The 20,952-nt window shown below is 43.0% G+C and overlaps 1 protein-coding gene across 5 annotated transcripts in view; it reads right to left on the bottom strand.

Annotated features, from left to right (window-relative positions):
- The window catches only part of LOC139998063 (discoidin domain-containing receptor 2), a 399,507-nt gene that overhangs the window by 19,349 nt on the left and 359,206 nt on the right, over window positions 1-20,952 (bottom strand). For 4 of the 5 annotated variants that reach the window (XM_072022292.1, XM_072022288.1, XM_072022290.1 and 1 more), the window contains 4 exons: window positions 16,485-16,692; window positions 6,585-6,924; window positions 3,609-3,799; window positions 3,147-3,328 (listed from right to left, as the gene is read on the bottom strand). In XM_072022292.1, the coding sequence (XP_071878393.1) occupies window positions 3,147-3,328; window positions 3,609-3,799; window positions 6,585-6,924; window positions 16,485-16,692 (921 nt within the window). The remainder of the gene's footprint in view (window positions 1-3,146; window positions 3,329-3,608; window positions 3,800-6,584; window positions 6,925-16,484; window positions 16,693-20,952) is intronic. The other variant, XM_072022291.1, reaches the window with a different exon arrangement.

The raw sequence follows: 20,952 nt of genomic DNA, 5'->3' as shown, positions 1-20,952 counted from the left end.
TCGAGTGGCGCTGTCGTCTGTCAATCACGCGCAGACGTCTCGACGTAGACGACCACTTTCGGAGCATTGTGTTCGAATCAATCTGTCTACATACCGCGGAAATCGCGGCGATCGCACTGCAATCGTTCCGTCCGATAGTCGGTGTTGCGTCTTCGCGTCAGAAAGAAATCTTGCCATCGACGATCTATCACTTTTGACTTTAAGAGCCTTTACAGGTAAAATTCGTACACCTTCACAGGTAACGATTCACAACGTCACCAAACATAAAGCTTATAGAAAATTCAAAGAAGTTCAATGGACAGGTAACTCACACGACGAACGAAAGACCCAGATTCGTATTCAGCTGTCGGATCGATCCATTCCTTTTCACTCTGTGGCGGGCAAAGATGTTGGTTGTACAGGGGATGGATGACTGGGTGCTCGATGAAACGGGGCGCGCGAACACGAGATCGGTATTCTCGAAAAATACGTCGTTCCGTCCGGTTGGCACGGCGTGTATTCGGCGTACGCGTTGCAGAAAATAAATCACCGGCATGCTACAAATTTGCCGCGGCGTATTTTTATTCCAACAGATCGCGGCGGGTAGGCGCCGATTTAGGCGCAGGTTGCCGAATCAACCACCCCCTATGTGTAATATTTCTGCGATGTCGGCACGCGAGTCGACGGAAATTGGGGGATGGGTTGAGCACGCGAAAACATGAAAGAGAAAAAAAGAGGGAGAAAGTAGGAGAGAGAGAGAGTCAGAGAGAGAGAGAGAGAGAGAGAGAGAGAGAGCGATAGAGAGATAGAGATAGAGAGAGGGGGCTAGAACGACAGGGGGTGGCAGAAGGGAGATAGGATTGCAAACGTGATTACACGACGCGCTTTCTCTCCGCAATTAACAGAGCGAACTGGCCCGGAAGCCACCGGACCGCGTAATGATGATACATTCCACGAGGGTTGCTCCGAGGGTATTCGCGAAAGGGTTCGACGCAGCCCGTTGACGGCAGTTCGTTTATACGTCGACAAACCGATCAATCGAATGATTCTGCAGATTGAGCGGAAACGTTGCTGAATACGCGCGATACTTTATTTGTTTGCCAGCGTGCATACCTTTTACGTTACTTATTATGCGTAAACAACGTTATCCATCGTGCTCGGTGTCTTGATGTTTATGCAAAATGGTCGATACAACGTTTATTACTTTTACTGTATCGTACGATAGATATTGGGTGGTTTGATTCGGCCAAATGTTGGAAAATCTAGTAAATTTTTGAAGGGTAGTATGAAAAACTGAAGATCAATCATCCGAACTGGTAATCGATACAATGTCAGTATTACAGTCACAATTAAAACTGGTTGAAGCTAGTTTCGTCAAAGGATTATTAAGGATTAATTCCGGAAATAATCGAATATATCAGAGCGAGGTATTATCTAAAAATCTTTCAGTTGTCAGTTTTATGTAACGCGACTGTATTGGTTTCGCTCGGTCTATATTCGAAATACGTATAATTAAATTATCTCAACCAGTTAAAACTAATATCGACGAAACAAATCTGTTAACGACCAGATTCAATGGAACGTATTTTGCATCTGTAACATCTATTGCATTGGTTACACGAATTATTATCTAATCCGATAGAAAGCCCGTGGTATCGATCGAAAGTATTCGTATTGACCTTTAGTCGCGATTCGGTGATTTTTTATGCCAAAAGAGAGCCCTGGGGAACGTCTCGCGCGTTTGACGTCGACGGTGCGTAGCTCCTCCGCTTTTTTACTCTTTTCTCTCTTCATCCGCCCTCACGTTCCGGCGTTCTGGTATTCCGGATACGAGCTACGTTATACTGTACCCACGGGAGGTATATCTACCCCAAATGGTCTGCACTCGTTCCGCCATATTGATTTAAATTATTAATTGCGAACTTTCCCTCGACGAATAGAGTGCACGTTTAATGGTTACTGCAGAAATACAAGTACATTTGAGCAAGGGTGGCTATTATTTATAGATTCAGCGATAACGCAGTTGAATTTTTGCGCGTCGACTTTCGTTTACTTTGTTCCCGATCGAACGTTACGATTATTTCCTTCGTCCTCCGGACGCCGTTTTATCGGTCCCGATACGCGTTCTACCTATTCAGCCCCACCTCGCTCGTCTCCTCGTACGCCATTTTGCATATCTTCGCGTTGCGAAATCGAATTAGAGTTTGCATATCAAAGATCCGACCCATTCGGAGAGTAGTTTTAACGTACATTATGAAAATGTTTGCAAATACACGTTACGTTCCAGATTATCTCCTAAGTAATAAATTACAGTATTCACTCCGACGTTGTATTCAACTTTTATTTCCTCTAACTCGGCTACAAGCGTGCTCGAATTTCCCTTGTTAATTTCGAATAAAATACTCGTAATAAAAATTACGAGCAACTAGTTCCATCGGGAGAATAATCATCTAATAAAACACTTCGATAAATTCAGACAGAAATCGTACAAATGCAGCAGTATTGCGTTAACTGGTTCTGAGTAGGTATACTATCTGGCCAATTATCGAAGGAGGCATAGGGAATTGCGAGTATATTTCTTCTCCATTGATTGCGAGTCAGATACATACATTTGTTTATTTTACGAAAGCAACGTTACGCCGGGGCTTCGCATAAAACTGTTCGCCACCAGGTAGCGAGTTGTTGGCATTCTTATCGCGAATAAATGCATTGTGTTTACGTTGGAACTTGCGAACAACTCGCGAGCAGAGTACAACCAGACGTGTCGTGAACAGATCCTTTAAAACGTTGAGTGCGGATAATTCCACTGTGGTGTCATAACCTGGCTGCTCCAGAAGACGAGCGACACCACGTCGGCGTCATTAGCACTCAGCGTGTTAAGGAATAAAAAAATTCACTCACGCTGAACCATCGCAACCTCATCTCCGCGGTCAACGCGTTAATATATCATCTCTCGAACGAACAATGCCCGCTGGGAAATGAGTCCACGCTACTATCGAACGCGGTCCACGATTTGTTCACGGACATCGACATGGATACAGGATTAGACACTTTCCTACGAAACGAATCTCAACATCTCGTAGAGCCTAGTGTCATTCATTTAAAGCGACGCGACTGCACTCGTTGCAACTCGTTGCAACTCGTATGAAAGTAAAGACGATTCGTACCTTTTTGTTTTCCGTCTTGTTGCCACGCGAAGAGGTCTTGGAGAAGATGCTGTCCTGGTCGCTGGTGCCGCTGGAAACGGCAGGCCCGCGTCCTGTGCTGTCCTGGTTGAGCAGGGGCACCGTGCCGAGTTCCGGTACCGCATAATCGTACGATGTGTCAACTGCACCATTCGCGTACACCGCTGCGGATGATATAGCAAAGGAGGAACGGACGCGGAACAGGGGGAGGGTAGGGAGAAGAGAGTACAGGGGGACAGTGTATTGATTGCGGTCAGGCGAATGCTTTGTTGTTTGGTACATACGTACGCGTAGCAGCGGTAGCTCGTAGCGAGCGCAGGGACCAACGTGCGCCAGCGTATAAATATACGGTTGATACGCGTGTGTGCACGCGCGTGGTACGCGTACGTATGTATGTATGCACGCAAAACAACGCGGGACGACCGTGTACGGAGCACGGCATACCTGAGTGATTGATGTTGCTGCCCTTGTTGTTCAGCATCATGTCTTTCATCTCCATAACGACGGTGCTGTAGCTGTAGTACGGTGCGTACTTCAGGGCCTGGTAGGGTTCTTGATAGTCGTCGAGTTTCACGATGTCCAGAAAACGGTTCCCTAAGTCCCGCGGCAGTGTCGGTAGCGAACCACCCGCGTACCTTACGAACAGAAAGAACAGAGACACTCGTTTCACTCGGATTATCCATCGTGGGATTTCCCTGTGTTTCGGTGATGCATCGTGTGGGATTGCGAATGGGAGGTGACTACGGGAATACGCAGAGTTCGGATTCGCTAGGGTGTGAAAATGTCTGGTACTTTTATGTTTATCCGACACCGTGCCGATAGCGTAGAATAGAAACAGGGTTGCAGCGTCGAGAAATCGACTGGAATTTGTATTCTAGTATTTCGTTCAGTTTGCTTTTTTCATTTTGAAGATTAGGTCTGTGTTAGCTAAACAACAAGGAAGAATTGAGAAGAAAGGTGATACGTGTGATGAAATCTTTAATTTGAGAAAGAATAATCCGTATGCTTCTAAACAGCGAATCTTCTAAATAAATACGAATCTCAAGTATTTTTAATATTTCGGAAAAATGCATTCAGAGTAGAACTCTATTTACTAAGACGAAATTGTAGTTAATGTCCGGTTAACTGAACTTTTGCTAGTTGAACTCACTTATCTGAACGTGAGTTCCTGTTATGTGATTGGGAAACGGTAAGTAGTGATAACCTATTTTATACAAACTCCAATTATACATATAAACTATTTGTTCCGATACAAGTTCAGATAAATGGAATTCCAGCGTATTCTACTGTTCCAACGAAGAGTCTTTCAAACAAAATATGTATCTACGTATGTATGTAGCAAATTAGACTAGACCCAGATTCTCTGATAGAATTTAATAAAACTCACAAACTCACGATCGTGACCTTTGAATCGTCGCTAAAGAGTGACGGTATTTTTTAAGCTGTACGACAACCATTAGCCGAAGAGGATGGACCGTTAAAGAGAACAGCGCGACTGGAAAGCCGGCTTTAAAGCGTCTTTTGTAGCGACGAAAGTGCATCGTTTTTCGAGTGGATACTTTTTACTCGGCGAGTTTCGCCGTTCAACTTAAGTGCACGTCAGATATTCGTCAAAGGGTGGTAAAACGTTCGTTCGTGCACTTGAAGCACTCGTCTATACGGTTCTCTTTTAGGACATTCTTCGAACGGCAATATTAGGTTGCACAAAGCGGAGCCAAGGTTGAAGATCAATGTTGAAACGTGTAGGTCGCGTCCGAGTTACGACGTGGCTCGAGGATCTCGTCTGGAGACATTCGTGCCATACAAACTCGATATATTGCCCGAGGATGTCCGTTATTGGACATCTACTAACGAGCACGACGGATGGAAAGTTTATTGGAAGGTGGCTTCCGCCGTCATGGAGTACCGTGAATGGTTGTAAAGTTGGGAAAGGATGTTGCGGAATTCCACGTTATTAGAACATCTTTATAATCAAATAGGTTGCTTTCATAATTCGCCGAATAAGAATCTTAAAAGTATTCCTCGCTAATTGAAGAAGTTTTTAAGAGTATAATATAGAGAAGGATTTATTAAAAATTTTTCTGACTATTTTTCTTACATTTCTTGGATATTTTGGATTTATAGCCAATATTTTCATATTGCAAATGCGTATGATGTATAGTGTGATTTATTTGAGTATCTTCTTATTCTTCTTTTAAATCTTTTAGATGTATTGCAATCCTACTGGAATTCTATTTATCTTGAAATCTTTGTAATTTTAAATTATTTAGATCGAATTTACACTGTGATATAGATTGTAATTTGTTTGTATGCCTTCATAATTTCGTTTTTAAATGTTTAGATGCATTGAGATTAAATTGTACTTTAAATATCATTCGTGAAAATATAAATTGTTTTAACGTATTTCTTTCGTCTTGCGACGATAACGATACATATATCGCATATGGCTGTTTTGGAACCATTTTATGCCGACAGTTGGCAAACATCGTTTCATCGGAACCTAAGCAAGGTACTAAAATCGGTAAACCGTGAAGTTTGCACAAGGTAGACGCGAAATCGACGCGAAACCGTAGGCCTATCACGAAAGCTAATATTATTAGTAGTAATATTTACTATAACAGCGAAAGCCGCAAATCCTTTGTGTCCACACCGTTTCCTTTCACCGTAACCGAGTGTCGCGGCGCCAGTATTGTATCGTACCGTTATCATTTGATTTCAAATATTTGCACGAAATATTTCCAACGAATATTTCCAGTTATTGTAACTAAAAAATGGTAATAAATAAAATATCTTTATTTGTCTACGTAATCCGATTTATAATAGTCATCTTTTCTACTCATTCTTTCAAATACCTAATCCAGCTTTGGTAAATTTTGTCAACCGATGAATTACTACACTGTGAATATTTAAGTAAATTTATTTTAAAGTAAAAAATGGAAAAAATTAAATTTAACCGAATTAAATTTACTTAAATGTAAATAGAAAATTGTTTTACCCATTAAATATTATATATATTAAATATTAAATATATATATTTTTACATACTACGTGTATTCTATGCATCCTTGAACCTACAGATTTCTCATGAGCCCATAACAATTTGCTCTTCTACAAATCGTCCTCCAATCAAAGAAACGTCTGAAATTTCTAAATTTCGTTTTGTCGTTTTTTAATAAAGTCGAGGACAAAAATAAATGGACAGATGAAATGAAGTTTAATCGAAGTAATACCAGTACCGTGCAGTTCATTTGCATCCATTATATATTCTTATAGTACACATACTATGTACCAGATAATTGAAATCAATATTTGTATTTATACGTAAACAAGCCGTATTAAACGAAACTTAGTTGATATCTATTTCCATTAGCTGTCCACTTACTTTTGTCCCCGATCGTATAATCTTCATTCATCGAATACCTTTCATCATCCTCCAAAGTGTACGCCATAAGTGCGGCTCCTTTCTCGACCGTAGCGCAGGTAGATCCAAGATGGGATGGTGCCTTTCCAGTCATAGGACTGGCGAAACACTTTCGTTGCCTGTGCCTGGAGACGATGAGAAATATCACAACGGCGAGCAGAAGGATCACGGCGGTTAGCACGCCGATCACGACCGCCATGTACGTCGGGTCGTCGTGCTTCGCAGTCGAGACCGGAAGTTCACCCTCCGCAGCACCGTTTTTCTCCACGAAGACGTCGCTCTGAATAGGTGACTCGGTTGTCGGTGCTTCCTCTGGCGTGAAGTTACCGTGAGCCACGTCTGCGTGAAAACAATCACCGGCACAGGGTTACTCGTGGTTCGACGACTATGAAATTAAACGAGTTTCTCGTTCGCTATCCGATATTATCGTGGAAATTATACAATACCAAGGCACTAAAAATATCGGGAAAACGGAGCAACATTTTGCTTCAACGTTATTTTATCTCCTTCGCGTTCCGTAGTATGAAAATCCTGTTCGTTTCGAGAGAGTTCAGGGGAAAGGGGTTTATCTTTTCTATGGGATTACACCATGCGTAATGTAGCGCCTACTACAGAGGTTCGTCGACCGCGAGCATTTGGGGCAGAAAAACATTATCGTACGAACCAACGGGTAAACGCGGAATCATTAAACGGAAGGAAGATACTCAAGCGCATATAGACCGTATAATCAACCTATATGCGTTTTGATGAAAAAAAGCGCGCAGTATACCGTCAAGTTCTCCATTTGCTTTATTGCAACGGTACTGAGTGATCCGATTGTCCGATTACCGCTTCGTTCTTCAGCTGTAGGTATATTTCATTTACGTATCTCCGAGGAGAGATTTTTAATATTCGTCGGCTACTCTAGAATTCGAGAAACGATGGAACGTCGTCTTGAAAGAGGGAAATCGTCGGAAGAAAAATATTTCAACAAGCTGTTTTGCCGCGAAAGGCACGACAGAACCACGTTACACGCTGTCACGAGCAACTAAACGCGGCGTACGAGTCTTGAGCGAATTTTTTCGACACGAGACGCGACACACACGTGTTTCTCGCTGGTTAACTCGTGGTCCCTTTATCTCGGTCGCACGACGCTCGAATAATTCAAGCACCGCGAAAAGACGGTTGCGCGGGTTGTACGAAATTAGTTTCTGCCGCCCAATTGCCAAACGCGGGACCTACGCGTCGAGAAGAAAAAGTGTTTATTAGATATTTTATTGTTTATCCATAAGTTAGTCAAATTAAAATACGCACGATTTTGCACTATCAAATGATCTATACTACGTTGAAATTAAATAATGTCAAGAAATATTCAATGACTTACGAACAGAAACGTATATTCCGAAACGAGTTACTTTCTATATTAAGAACGTCCTGTATGATTCAGCAGGAAGATTACCGTGAAATTAACGAAATGGCGCGCGACGCTAATTAATTACAACGCGCTATTGATAAAACTTGATATTCCCCTCTCTCTCTCTCGTCTCATTGCGGGGGAACTTTTTTTTCCAGCCCTAGCTCGCTACTGAATTCTATCTCTGCGGTTTGTTTCGTTAAATAAGATCTTGCCAGACATTCGTGCGACGTAGCGGAGCCGTCGGGCGGAGCAGCAAAAACGGTTCGAGGTTAACGGCGTGATAAAGGAAAAGAAGAAAAAAAAAAAAAAAAAAAGGAAGGATGGAAGATTGACTCGCAGAAGTGGGTAGCGAGGTTCACCGAGGTTTCACAGGTGAAGCCTTCTCTATCTCGATTCACCAAGCTTTTTCCACTCGCGCCAACGAGCAAACCCGTATTCCGTGGGTTCCTGGCAGGATTATACCGCACGAAACAAAGCTGTCGTCGCGTTTGATATCGGCTTTTACATGGCCTGGCAAGCGTTCTGCCCTCTCCTGTCGCCTCCGACAAACCGTCTACCGTTTCCCGTGCATCCCGTATGAAATCTGATATTAAACATTCTTTGCGTGGCCCAGGGGGTTAACTGTGAAAAGAGGTTTTGTCTCGCGAAGGCCACACCGTCAGGTGGTACAGTGCGTCAGGTCCGCTTCTCTCTCTCTCTTTCTCTCTCTCTTTCTCTCTTTCTCTTTCTGTCTGTTTCTCGTTCCGTTCAGCAGCCATAGTTACGGGCACGCTGGTAATCTAACGGTAATGAGTATGCATGCGATGCAAACCAGTGGGGTTGCAGGTGCTGCTGACGAGAACCAAGGTGGTTGAAGAACGAGGTTTTCATACCACTGTTCACCGTTTCGAGCGGAATGGTTTCTGTGAATCGGTAAATATGGTTCTACTCGTAGAAATTGTGTGGTTACGGCAGACTATGTTGACCGGTTTTAATTAACTCTTGGATAGATAAGAGCGGATCAACTCTGACTCATGTAAGTATTTTATATTTACCTCTCTGTAAATCACCTTTATCAATACGTTCTATCAAGCTATGTATGGTTATAGATAAAAGTTTTCAGATTACACGAAGACTTTCATTCGTTCAACTATCTAACGTGTTATTCGCAAAATTCTTCAATACCTTACTAATTTTTTGAATGTCAAAAACGAATATTGTATTTGTTATCATTGTCGCGTTACCACTAGATAAAAGTATGTCTATTGGAAACTAAAATTAGTGTAGCTTGGTAGAGTAGGCTTGGAAGTAAATGCAAGGAAAAATATGTAAGAGGATAAAGTTGCTTTTCGATCAGTTGTTCCCTTTATTACTATAAAATGAAATATTCGTAAATGAAGTGACAAGGATTCAAGCTGTACCGTACAAACACTGTAGCTGTGGTAATTCGATGAAAATGGATCTGGCAGACGATAAAGGTGGATTTGACAAGGGCAAAGGTGATCGAAGAGCAATTTTCGTAAACCAACGATTGCGGCTCTTAGAAAAACGATGCATTGTTCGCAGATTGATTGGTACTCGAATAATTGTAGCCATATAATCCCTCTGTACAATTGATCGTTGGCGGCTGAGAGCCGAGATGATTGAAAAACGAATTTCTGGTTTCCATCGGGTGCCCTCTCCACTTTAGAAGAAGCGATTGCTGCACAGAGCAGGAAATGCGATTCTATGCCGGAGGTTGCTTCCATGGGAGACATGCGCGCACGCACGAGTGTTAACCGTGTCGATTGATACTTCGAGCGCGATTTAAATTAAAAAGCCTGCCGGACAACGCCGCGCCGAACAACGTGTTAAGCAGTGCTCCTATTTTTACGCAACAATTAAATTCTTGTCACGGTTGCGCGTGTGCAAAGGACTTCGAGTATCATAATCGAAATTGAGTTTTCAATTAAATTCTTTATCCGGCGTGCTCGTTATCCTCGTGGCGCGTCCTCGTACACGTTGAATTGTTGCGTCTGTCTTGCGATTAACGCGACCGACTTTTTTCTTATTCGAATTAGTACGTAAAACGTCAAAGAAAAAACGTAAAGTTTCATACACTACGATCTACGGTATTTGAATTACGTACAGTCGAGTCTGGCTTATTCTTATTCGCGACGATCAGTCAAGATGATGATTCGTGCGTGATTTGTGAAATTGATTTATTAAATACATGCCGTGGTAGCTATGCAGCTCTTACTGAGAAATCGCTTTGGTATTTTGTGCTCAGGTATTCACCAGCCACGCTGTTCCTCGTCAAATATGAAATGCGATGAGTATCGCTTTTGATTGATACGTGCGAGGCTCACAGTGTTTTTCAGATCTGCAGTTCTTAAGAAGGAATTTTTAAATAGCAACAGATGACTCGAATCTTTCAGGTTTCTGTTAGAAAACGTTGTTTCTCTAACAGAAGGTTTCTTTCCGCGATCTGACATTCACTTTCCGGCAAATGATCGTAAATCATTCCAACCAGCCACAAAGATTACTATACCGCCGTATCGATACACCAAATAATATCATCAAGCAAGTACACGTTCGATACGTGGAAGCGAACAAACGATCACTTGCTTTCATATCTCAGGTCCGAACAACCATTACTAAAACAATGTTCAATCTACGTCGGCGAAATACGCGGTGCAGATTCAGCGGACCAAAAACGAAGGAAATTGCGAACTGGAAATAGAATCGGAGGCAGCTATACATTACCGTAGCTCGACTAAATATTTTCCAAGTGGCTCCTTCGGCCTGCCTCGATACCGAATTCCCGTTTAATTATAGCGGGCCCTCTCTAGACCCGTGATTATTTCGCCATCAAAACAATAACAGAGCCGTCCTCCCGTGGCTGCATACACACTTCGAGAGTACAGTGGTAGCCAGATTTACGATTGGATCAGGATGCTGCGCGATTGCGACAAGGGTGGGCCATAACTTACGTAGGTGGATCTTCCGCGTATAAATCATCGTGCACCGAGAGATGCAACGGGATGCCTTTCTTCGAACAGGAATGAAAATAAAATCAATGGAAGTAGAAAGGGAGACGAAAAGAGGAGTCCGGTAAGAGACCTCGTTCTTACGTCCCGCGATTTCCTCGCGCCATGCTTTCGTATCTTTCCCTTCTTTCTTTTTCCTCTCTGTTTCTTTGTACCCTTCGTTTCGTCTCTACTTTTGCGTGGTCCGTGCAACAGGCACGTTACAGCCACGACAAGGACAACGAGAGATGGTGCAAAGACGGTTGCACGTGCAGCGTGCACACGCAGCTGACGCTCTACGTCAAATGCAACTAATGCGCTCCTTGATCTTGCGACGCGGTTTCCTCGCGGAGAAATAGGAAAAAGAGAGGCAGAGAGGCAAGGGGAAAGGAAGGCTCAACAATTTTAAAAGCGCTTTGATTTACCGCTGGAAACGGAAATGGAGCCGCGAACTTCGTTTCTCGGCCTTCGTGTTCGACCTCATTTTCAAGCACAGAGAGCGAGGCCGCTTAATCGAACGACGGCCATTGTGAATCGGCCACCGTGGGATTGTCTGGCGAAAGGATGCTTCCGGTGCTTGAAGCACGTCAGACGTCGCCGCCAATCGTTGCCTTAATACATCCACCCCTCGTTTTACCATTATTTATTGCCCGATATCGCGTCTATTGTCCAACGATTTTCCTATTCTTGGCTTATCGTTTCAGTTTCCACCTTTAAATCCGCATATTTATCGAACAATAAAGTATTACGTTAATCGCAGATTAGTAAGTGCTAGTATTCTTTGCCATTTTGATCCATCGATCTACCAGTCGAACTTGCGTTTCTCTTGCGTTCGTTTAAAGTAACGGCAAATCCTGGTCTATCTATAATTTGTAAGATATGATACGAGACAGCAGAAAAAGAAAACTCTAGCGTTTCTAACGTTAATCTCCTTTTTTCCCGTGATGTTTCGTCTTGGGAGAAATCACGAGTAAAAAAATAAGAAGCGTAACTGGAACAATGTGACACGGTACAAATTTAACGCGGAACAGCTAACAAAGTTCTCGAACGGGGTGACTCGCGATTAATTTCGTCCCCCTGTTTGTAAGGTTTTCCCATGGATCCGAGTGACTTAATCTCGGAGCCAGGCGTACCAGCAGTGTCCCGGTAATGGGATTATTAACGAGATAAGTTTAAGGGAATTTTTCGCGGACCAGTTACGTTCCTCTCTGTCAATTAATAATCGAGTATCCGGCGTAGAGTCTTTAGAGCAGACACTTGCCGGAGGCGGTTTCCGGGGGCCGATAACACGGAAGCGGAGCACAAGAACTCGGCCGGCGTGCCAGGAAAATGCTTGCGATATATCAGCGCTGGGACACGATATTTTGAATATTTAAGGAACAGAATGGGATGAGCGATCCTCGGCGGTGAATCATTTTTACGGCAGCCACCGGTAACCGGAGAGGCGGAGAAGAAAAGGGGGTAGAGTTCCTCCACCTGGCAAGGCGATCCACGACCCAGCTTCTCGTATTTCCCTGTCCAATTACGTTTCTCGTAGAGGAGAACAAGAAGAAGCAGCGTAGAAATCCCTGCAGGACCTTCGCGAAAAATGGAACGAGGAAGAGCTGAAAGAATCTGACCGGGTACATCCATTATAGTATTCCCTTGTTTTTTTCTTATTATTCTTCCTTTCTCCTCTCTCTCTCTCTCCTTCTCTCTTTTTCTTATCGTGGACGTGCTTTAAAAGTGGATCGAACGATTGTATTCAAAGAAATTGCGAGGAAATAAACGGGCAGGAACTGTCGATAAACTTTTTAACGAATCCCTTTTGCCATCCCTTTGCCAAGGACTCGCGAAACTCGATTGCCACGTTCCAGGCGATTCGTCTCTTTCTTTCGAGCACCTTGGCCTTTTCTTTCCATCGTTTTCGACGCTGTTCATCGTTATTCCAAAGCATCGATGTTTTCGTTAAGCTTCACTGAAGGTGAGAGAATCCGATGAAAATGTCGGTTGAAAGTTGTTAACGGTGAAACGGACTGAATCTATTTTATAAGGGTAATGTCTCGTATAAATTTGTGACTTTAAAGTCGAAAATACAATTATCGATCTTCTCCGTGACGCTTACATAATCAATTCCCAGCGACAAGCGTTCCCGCACCGAGAACGATTTCCCATTTCGCGGACAGGAATTATTCGTGGACATCAGTCACACGGTGGTCACATTTGTAGGGTGTGCCGTTAGACCCGGGTCATTTTTCTTCGGCTGCTATTTCCTGCTTTCTACCCCCCTTTCGCCCTACGATCCTTTTCTTTTGAAATAAATGAGCGGCTGCTGCTGGATCAACGAGCATGAATTTCACGCAGAGCACGCGAATGAGATCCGTATGAAATTATCTGTCTAGAGGAGGGGTCGATTTCGAAAAGGGTGGACCGAGTAAAAGGGTTGTTCCCGATAGGGTGGCAAACTTGTCTAAATAAAGTAGTCGAGCTGACGCGTCATTAGCAACAGCCCGTTGCAGAAGCTTTTGTTTCGAGGCTCCAACAAAAGCCTTATCCTTTCAATCGATGAATTGTTTCGGATTCGTTTCGTCGATGTTGCCGGCCGATTCGTTTACCTGTGTAAAAACACGATTTCGATTAGGATTCCTTCCGGAGATCTCGTGAAATGATAGAACACGATTAAGAAGGGTTCCCTTCCCAATGGTACTCTTCTCTCGGATCATTTATTATCCTCAGAAAATCCTGATATAATGACCAATCCTTTATTAGGTCGTATAACACCTTGACGATCTTTCTCGATGGAATATTTTCTGTGCCACGGTTATGAAAGTTTCTTTTCAGACCTCGATTTTCTATACATAAATATTTAATATCCCCTTGGAATATTATTATATACTTCAGATATACGACCTTATCGATTCAACGATCCCGTATTTCGCTCGAGTCTACGTCTCAGCTTTTTCCAACCGCTATTTGCTCGACGGGAAAATTGTCCGCCGTACAGTTCCATGTACATCCTTTGAGATGGAAAAACAGCGGACGGCGAAACGTAGCCTGGAAGAGTTTCATGCCCACTTTATGAACCTGTTGTTAGGTGGGCAAATCTCGCTGACAAAGGACCCTTTGTGCCACGAATACCTTGTATAATGTTAAGTCTTCTTTCCGCGCTGTTCCTTCGTGGTCTCGGTTTGTGACGCGTTATCTTCGATGCGACGCGTTTTGCCGCGTTTAATTTAAGAAGAAAGAAGGAAAAATAGATTACACTGTGTTCTATGTACGCGTAGCGTATACACACTTAAGTTGATTTCACACGTGGTTCTACGAAAACCAGCGCATTTAACGTTGCCTCGATCGTTGGCTGATTCTCTTTTCATTCATCGATTCTTCCGCTCGAAGAGCGTCTTTGAGGTCTATTTAGAAATGCTCTTGGGTTAAATGATAAAGCTCGGAAGTCGAGTTTCGTGACACGGTTTATACGAGGAGGGCAGACTCTTCTGTTCAATTGTTCGGTGACTCGAGCACCGTTGCGTTTAATCCCTCCGCTACGGATAACAAAGAATTTTTCTTCACAGAACCATGGCCGTTCGCTGGAAACGAGGAGAGTTTTAGCGCGTTTCATTCTTGTTGTTCCGGTACCTTTTTCAACGAACGCCAAAGCTTGTTTAATCCCTTCTTTCTTCTCCCTTTAGATTTTTCTCTGCCCTCGGTTGCTTCTCGTTTTTCTTCCTCCTTCTATCCACCGGTTTGTACATCATCTTCGAATTAATTGGATTTCTTTTCCCGTGACTGCGCCGAACCGGGCCGTTCGTCGATTTAATCGCGCGGAAAAATGAACTAATTCGAAAGACGCGAACGAAACGGGACAAGGACTCGCATTCGACGCTACCGTCAATTTTTACCGCTAACTCGACGGAAAACCTTATCCACAGAGACGTCGATTCGAGATCTTTGAATCCGACAAACATTTTCCAGAATCTTTTTCAAATATTATTATATACGAGTATCTCGAATACGTATGAAATCAAAAGAATTTGTTTCCATCGACTAGAGACTACAATTCTCGATTTCCAATTATTAAATTTAACAAACATTTTCAGAAGATTTATCAAACCGTACGTTTAGCGTTTCGACGCATAAAACTCGGGTGAATTTGTTCGCCGAATATCGCGAAAAATTTTTGTGGATATTTATTAAAATCTTAACTCTTATATCGTGTTTTAAAATGAAAGATCTGCTTGGCATTTCACGATCCTGGACAACCTCGTGTTTCCATTATAAATCCTCTTTATACAATACGGAAGACAGAATATTGTGTAAACGCGGCTAAACTCGACGCAACGAGACGATTTCCATCGAATGCCGCGTTAAATCGTACGGAAGCTGTATTCGGTCGAGAGGATCGAGGACACTCCGTTATTCGTACGTTCGCGATTTTATATCGTCTCGTTGATAAAACGCTTTAACCTGTCTAACATTCGTGTCGTTATTTCTGCTGTCTTCGTCCGGAATACCGGACAACTTGATTTCTATTGAAACAGCTACGTTGACCCGTCCGTATATACCGAAGGCAGACCTGGTTTTCATTCGCGCGGAAGAAAAATATGGAGCGCTAGCGGGAAAGAGAGAAGGAAAGGAAGAAAAAAAAAAAAGAAAAAACAGGGTAAAGGATAATAAAACAAGCAACGAGCAGCAGAAGCGGCAGCGAAGCGAGGTTCGATTTGCGATTCATCCTTCTGCATGAGAACTTATTCACCTGTTATCTTTCCTTTTTTCTTTCTCTCTGTCTATAGACAGTGTGTGTACGACTTAATCGAAATCGTTTGACTGACAGATATATAATAAGCCGTTGTCAATTACCGTGTATCAATTTATATACACACGGGCCTGGTTTTATTCCTCGATGATTGACAGTCGCTGGCTGGTCTGTCAGATTGGTGTGTACGGGGTGGAAAATCGGTGGGAGTGGAAAGAGGGTTGAGCGCGGAATCGCGGAGCCTGCGAGCCCCGGCAGACTACGAGTCACGTCAAATCCGAATGAAACGACTGGAATTACAAAAAGAAATACCGTTTGTGCGTTCCTTCTCCCTACGGCGTTCACGACCAAAAGTCTGGGCGCCGCAAAAACGATTTTGCGTCACAAGCAGAAATTTTTCGTTTTAAGTTTTCGCCGCGGCGGCAGTACGACGCGTGACAGGACTTTCTTCCTTAGCTATTGTTTTTATCCTGCGATACGTTTTTATTCTCAGACCCGGGGAACGAACGCTGATATAAACCTATATGTATATATATATATATATATATATATATATGTATATATATATGTACATGCGTGAACGTACTACGGGTACTGTACGTTTTATCGCTCGACACTTCAGAGCGGGGAACGAGAAATGTTTCGATGAAGATTGTGCGATATATCATACCGCGGGGATCGCGTGTTTCGTGTGCTTGTTCTTTCGAGAGGGAGCCGCGAATCCCAATATTTTCACGTCGACTGGCGCACGATTGTTCGAACATGAGGAATTTTGCTCGCTTACCGGAATCGAAGGTCACCTCGCTGATCATGATCCATCTGTCGGAGAAGTGGAGCCTCAACTTCACGTACTTGCCGACTCGATGATGGAGCTTGATGGTGATGTTTCTAGATGATTCGAAGATTTTGTCCTCCATGTAGGTATATGTTATTGGCTCGCCCGTGTAATATTTGCCACCGATACTGAACAGTATGTCGACTTGGGAAAATATCTGAAAAATAAAGTATAGTTTTTCGTCAGTAGAGATAGGAGAAAGAATAACAGAGAGAGAGAGAGAGAGAGAGAGAGAGAGAGAGAGAGAGAGAGAGAGAGAGAGAGAGAGAGAGAGAGAGAGAGGAAGAAATTTTCTGAGAGAGAAGATCCGTGGACTTTGTACGATAATAGAAGTGGAATATAACTCTCCGTGCCAATAGGAAACAGCTCTGAGACATGTAAACAGACACGTGAAGATATTGGAGACACGCAACCTCGGGTGGTTTAGGTTTGGGGCGCGATATAATATGAAATTTTGAGGCGTTGTTGGTCGAACCTTTCCTATTTGCGATTTACGATTTGCGATCCAATAAGAAGTAACATAGAAATCTAACAATAAGTTAGAACTGGACGAATACAGCGCGAGTGTGATAGAGGAAGGTCAAAAGATTTGAAAAGAGAAGAAATCGGAGATGGTGGGATCGGCTATTGTAGTTAAAACGATGGTTAGTCAGATCTGTAACTCGAATATTGAAATATTTTTTAGATTTTTATTTCGAATACGTAGACATCTTACGAGATTGAACAATTTTTCTAAAGAAGAATTGACCAAACTTCAACGATCTGACGATCCAAGTTTCATTCGATAGGAAGAATGCTCGTCTATTTTATCCTCTGGATCGAAGTTCAGAAACAAAGTATCTGCATATTAGAAGAGAACGGAGCGAAACAAAGATCCATTTCTATCAAAGTGGCGGTAACCGGGAGAGATTGATCGAGGTGGCCTTAAAATACATCGGAAACCTAAATAAGCCGGCGTATAGACGAAATAAAACAGACGTAGACGAAGTGGGACGTTGATGGATAGAGCCGACGTGAAAACCCGCTCTTCGCCGAAGAAGATTTAGGAACAAAGTAAAATACGATCCTCCGGCGCGGAAGAAACAGAGGAAGAGGTAGAACGAAGAGGCAAAACGAAAGTCGTATGACTTTTGAGAACGTTATAAAAGTTTAATACGTCCCTGAAGTTCGATAGGGTATATGATCTGATCATAAATCAGGGATATTATCCGAGGTCGCAAAAGGCTTTACTTAGCCAGCGTTGTATCGGCGCTACGTTCGTATGATCTTGCCGGTCGTCACGGGATTTGAGTATTTTACGATCCATCTCGTCCGTTTTTTGTTCCCCGTCTCTCCCTCTCTTCCCTCTTTTTCCTTTCCCCCTCTATATTTTTTCTATCTCGCTCTTCTTTCTTTCTTTTTTTTTTGCTTTGCTATGAAAGCGCACGTAAAAAACGTCGCGTGGAAGATGAAAATTGAAGCTATCGAAAGGAATAAAAACTGCAGCCACCATCGAATTTCACATTGACAAAAATGTCAAGTAAAAAAGAAAAATAAAAAAAAAAAAGAAAGAAAAAACAAAATAACGAGCGAAAGAGGACAAATTGAATTTTCGACGGTACAGCCTGTCGAGCGGTGAAATCCAAAGTGGATAATAATGCGAATCGCTCCGGATCGAGAGACACGAACGATAATTGGAAATTTTGTTAATTTCCGGGTAAAAAAAAAAAATTGTCGAATAATACGGGTATACTTGGCGCAACTTGTGAAACGAGATTTCAAAATAGGTCAGCAGCTGAAATTTACATGTTACAAGGATTGGAACGATTTATTTGAGACATTTCGTGTATAACGAGCTCGAACTTTGTATGGAGCGTGCGCGATGTGAATTTCGAATTGTCAGTTTGTAAGGATTGCTACTTTCTTACTACGATACGAGGATTGGTATTACGAAAGAGATATATGTATATATTTTTCGGTCACAGGTTATATCGACGGATACAGGATAAATTTGGAATTAAATAATTTATATATTTTTAATTAGTATTCAATATTACACGCGATATATGCCATCGATGCTATTTGTTACGTAAACCGTAGAATATTTTCTAATTTACTCGTTAAATCGATTTCACCAACTACAACGTTACGAGTGTATGGTAACGTGTTGGTTTGCGAATTGTCGATTCTACCGCGACACTTCAACGCTTATTTGCATATGTACATATATTAGTCACCGACTGAAGACGATCCAGACGCATGTGTCTGATGTGTAGACCTGTTGAAAATAGCTTCTAGTAAATTAACAATGTGCTTTCCCATTATATGGATATAAATGATAAAACCGTACTTTGAACCAACAGCTACAAACATACGTATGTATACCCCAAAAGGTGAAACGAGTTCCGTAAAAAAAAAGAAGAAATCCATGAAATTTCAATTCGAACGAAAGACCATGGAAAAACTACTACTCGCTGTTTTACGGGCTATCGAATTATCCGTGGAAGGAAAACTTGCTTTCAGCCGACGCGGCGTTGCGGTGGCGTACGAGCCGAAAGTCGATAATGCGATTGTCACAACCGCGGGGCAACATCTGGAACGGATTCGTCGTCGAATCGGTTCCCGAAGATTTCGTTATCGTAATTCGCGTCATGTAAATCCAATTACGAAAGATTCGTTTCAGGCCCGATGGGAGTCGGAAACGATATCCCAACGACGGCGTAGAGACGGACGGAGATAGACAGAGAAACGAGAAAGAGAACGAGGCGTTTATCCCGCTGCTATCGATATCGATGTTCCTGTATCCGTCGCTTTGCCTGGTGGTTCCCTGCCGGTGGATCGTCATAAAACTCGTTTGCTTCACCCTTGTCGTCTCTTCGGGGTGGATTTCGGTGGCGAAGGTCCGTCGACACCGGGCGTGTATTCAATCGAAGCTCGACGAGAGACAAGCGTGGAAAAGCTGTGTGAATGTGTGCGGATAGAGAACGCGCGCGACCGCGCCAGGAGTCAGATGCAGAGAGACGGAAGCCGCGCACGGCTTATCCGATATAATATACCGGATGAAGCGCAATAACTGATCTGGAAGTAAATCTCTTTTTTACAGTACGGTTCAACGAAGAAAAATGGAGAAGCCTGGCCTGGCGAGCGGCTCTTTTTTCCTCTGGACCGGGAAAATGATTTCGTTGAAACGTATCTGCAGTTCTCGCGCAAACAGAGAGCCTTACTCTCAAAGAGCAACATTATTTCATTCTATCGACGATTCGAGTACAACGTAGCAGCGTGTATAAACGTTTTAAAACGTTCCAATCTTTCGTTCATGCACGGACTTTTCCTTCTATCTCGTCGTTTACAGCTTCTCGTATCGATTCGCTGGTTCTTTCATGTTTTCTCCATCTACGTACGTAGATTCAGTGGCCTACGTGTAATTTAACGAGATGATTTAACGGACGAAACTGGATGGTGCTTTTAATTAGTCGACTCGACGTTTCGTTACATTCTGCGAAGCGAGAGCTCGGACGTTTTTAAAAAATCATGCAGAGCCGGATTCGATTCGGTTCGCGTGAAAATAGTCGGCAGGCTTGGTCAGTGCAACGCGGCTCATTTCGCCCATTAGTCGGTCGTCGAGTCTTATGTATTATGCGGAATAGACGGCGCGCGCTTCCATTCGTGACCGTCAAAGGGAACGTACCCACCGGTGAAATTGAAATGGAGTCCGTAGGAAAGAGCATTCGTAAACAAAATTGACACGAGAGCAGCCTGGGACCTGAAGGGGGCGAAGAACCGTTGCATCGAGACCCGGTGGAGGATGCAATCACGGAAATTTATGCACTTTGACAAGCCGGAACGGTGAACTGGCGGCAAAGTAGACCGGGTTTCGGTCCTTACACGACCAAAGAAAAGTATTTGCACACTGTCAGAAACGCAGTGAAAGATCTTATCAGCTTGTCGAGTTTGCTCGTTTTCGTTTCCTTCTCTTCGACGAAGAAGGAATAAGTAAATCGACTCGCAGACGTCTCGGTCGTTACGTTTATTAAATTGCTACGCCAAACATCTCTCCTCGTATACAAGAAAATTACAAAGTGATCTCGTTACTTATGCTCGAGATTTCGTCAACTTCTATCAAACCGGATGCCGCCATTTCGTTTATGCGCATCAACGAATATCGGAGCAAACGCGTTAAAATGATCTACTCTTCGAACTTTGAATGAAATTCTATGACTCAAGGTATCACACGTTCAACGAAATCCCGGTGTCGTTACTTCGAACTTGAGAAACTAGGCTGCGATGGACTACGGTCTAGGACAACCGGTGTTGATGTACGACCAGAGGATTTTGTCTTCAGCGCTTGATTTCGATTCGTCGTTTCGATGACGAAAGTTCGTGTGGCTGGGTTTTATTACCATACGACAAGAGAGAAGTTAGATAAGTCTATAAGTTT

This window comes from Bombus fervidus, chromosome 2 (assembly GCF_041682495.2).
Source record: "Bombus fervidus isolate BK054 chromosome 2, iyBomFerv1, whole genome shotgun sequence".
NCBI lineage: Eukaryota > Metazoa > Arthropoda > Insecta > Hymenoptera > Apidae > Bombus > Bombus fervidus.
This window is presented reverse-complemented; position numbering and strand designations above follow the sequence as displayed.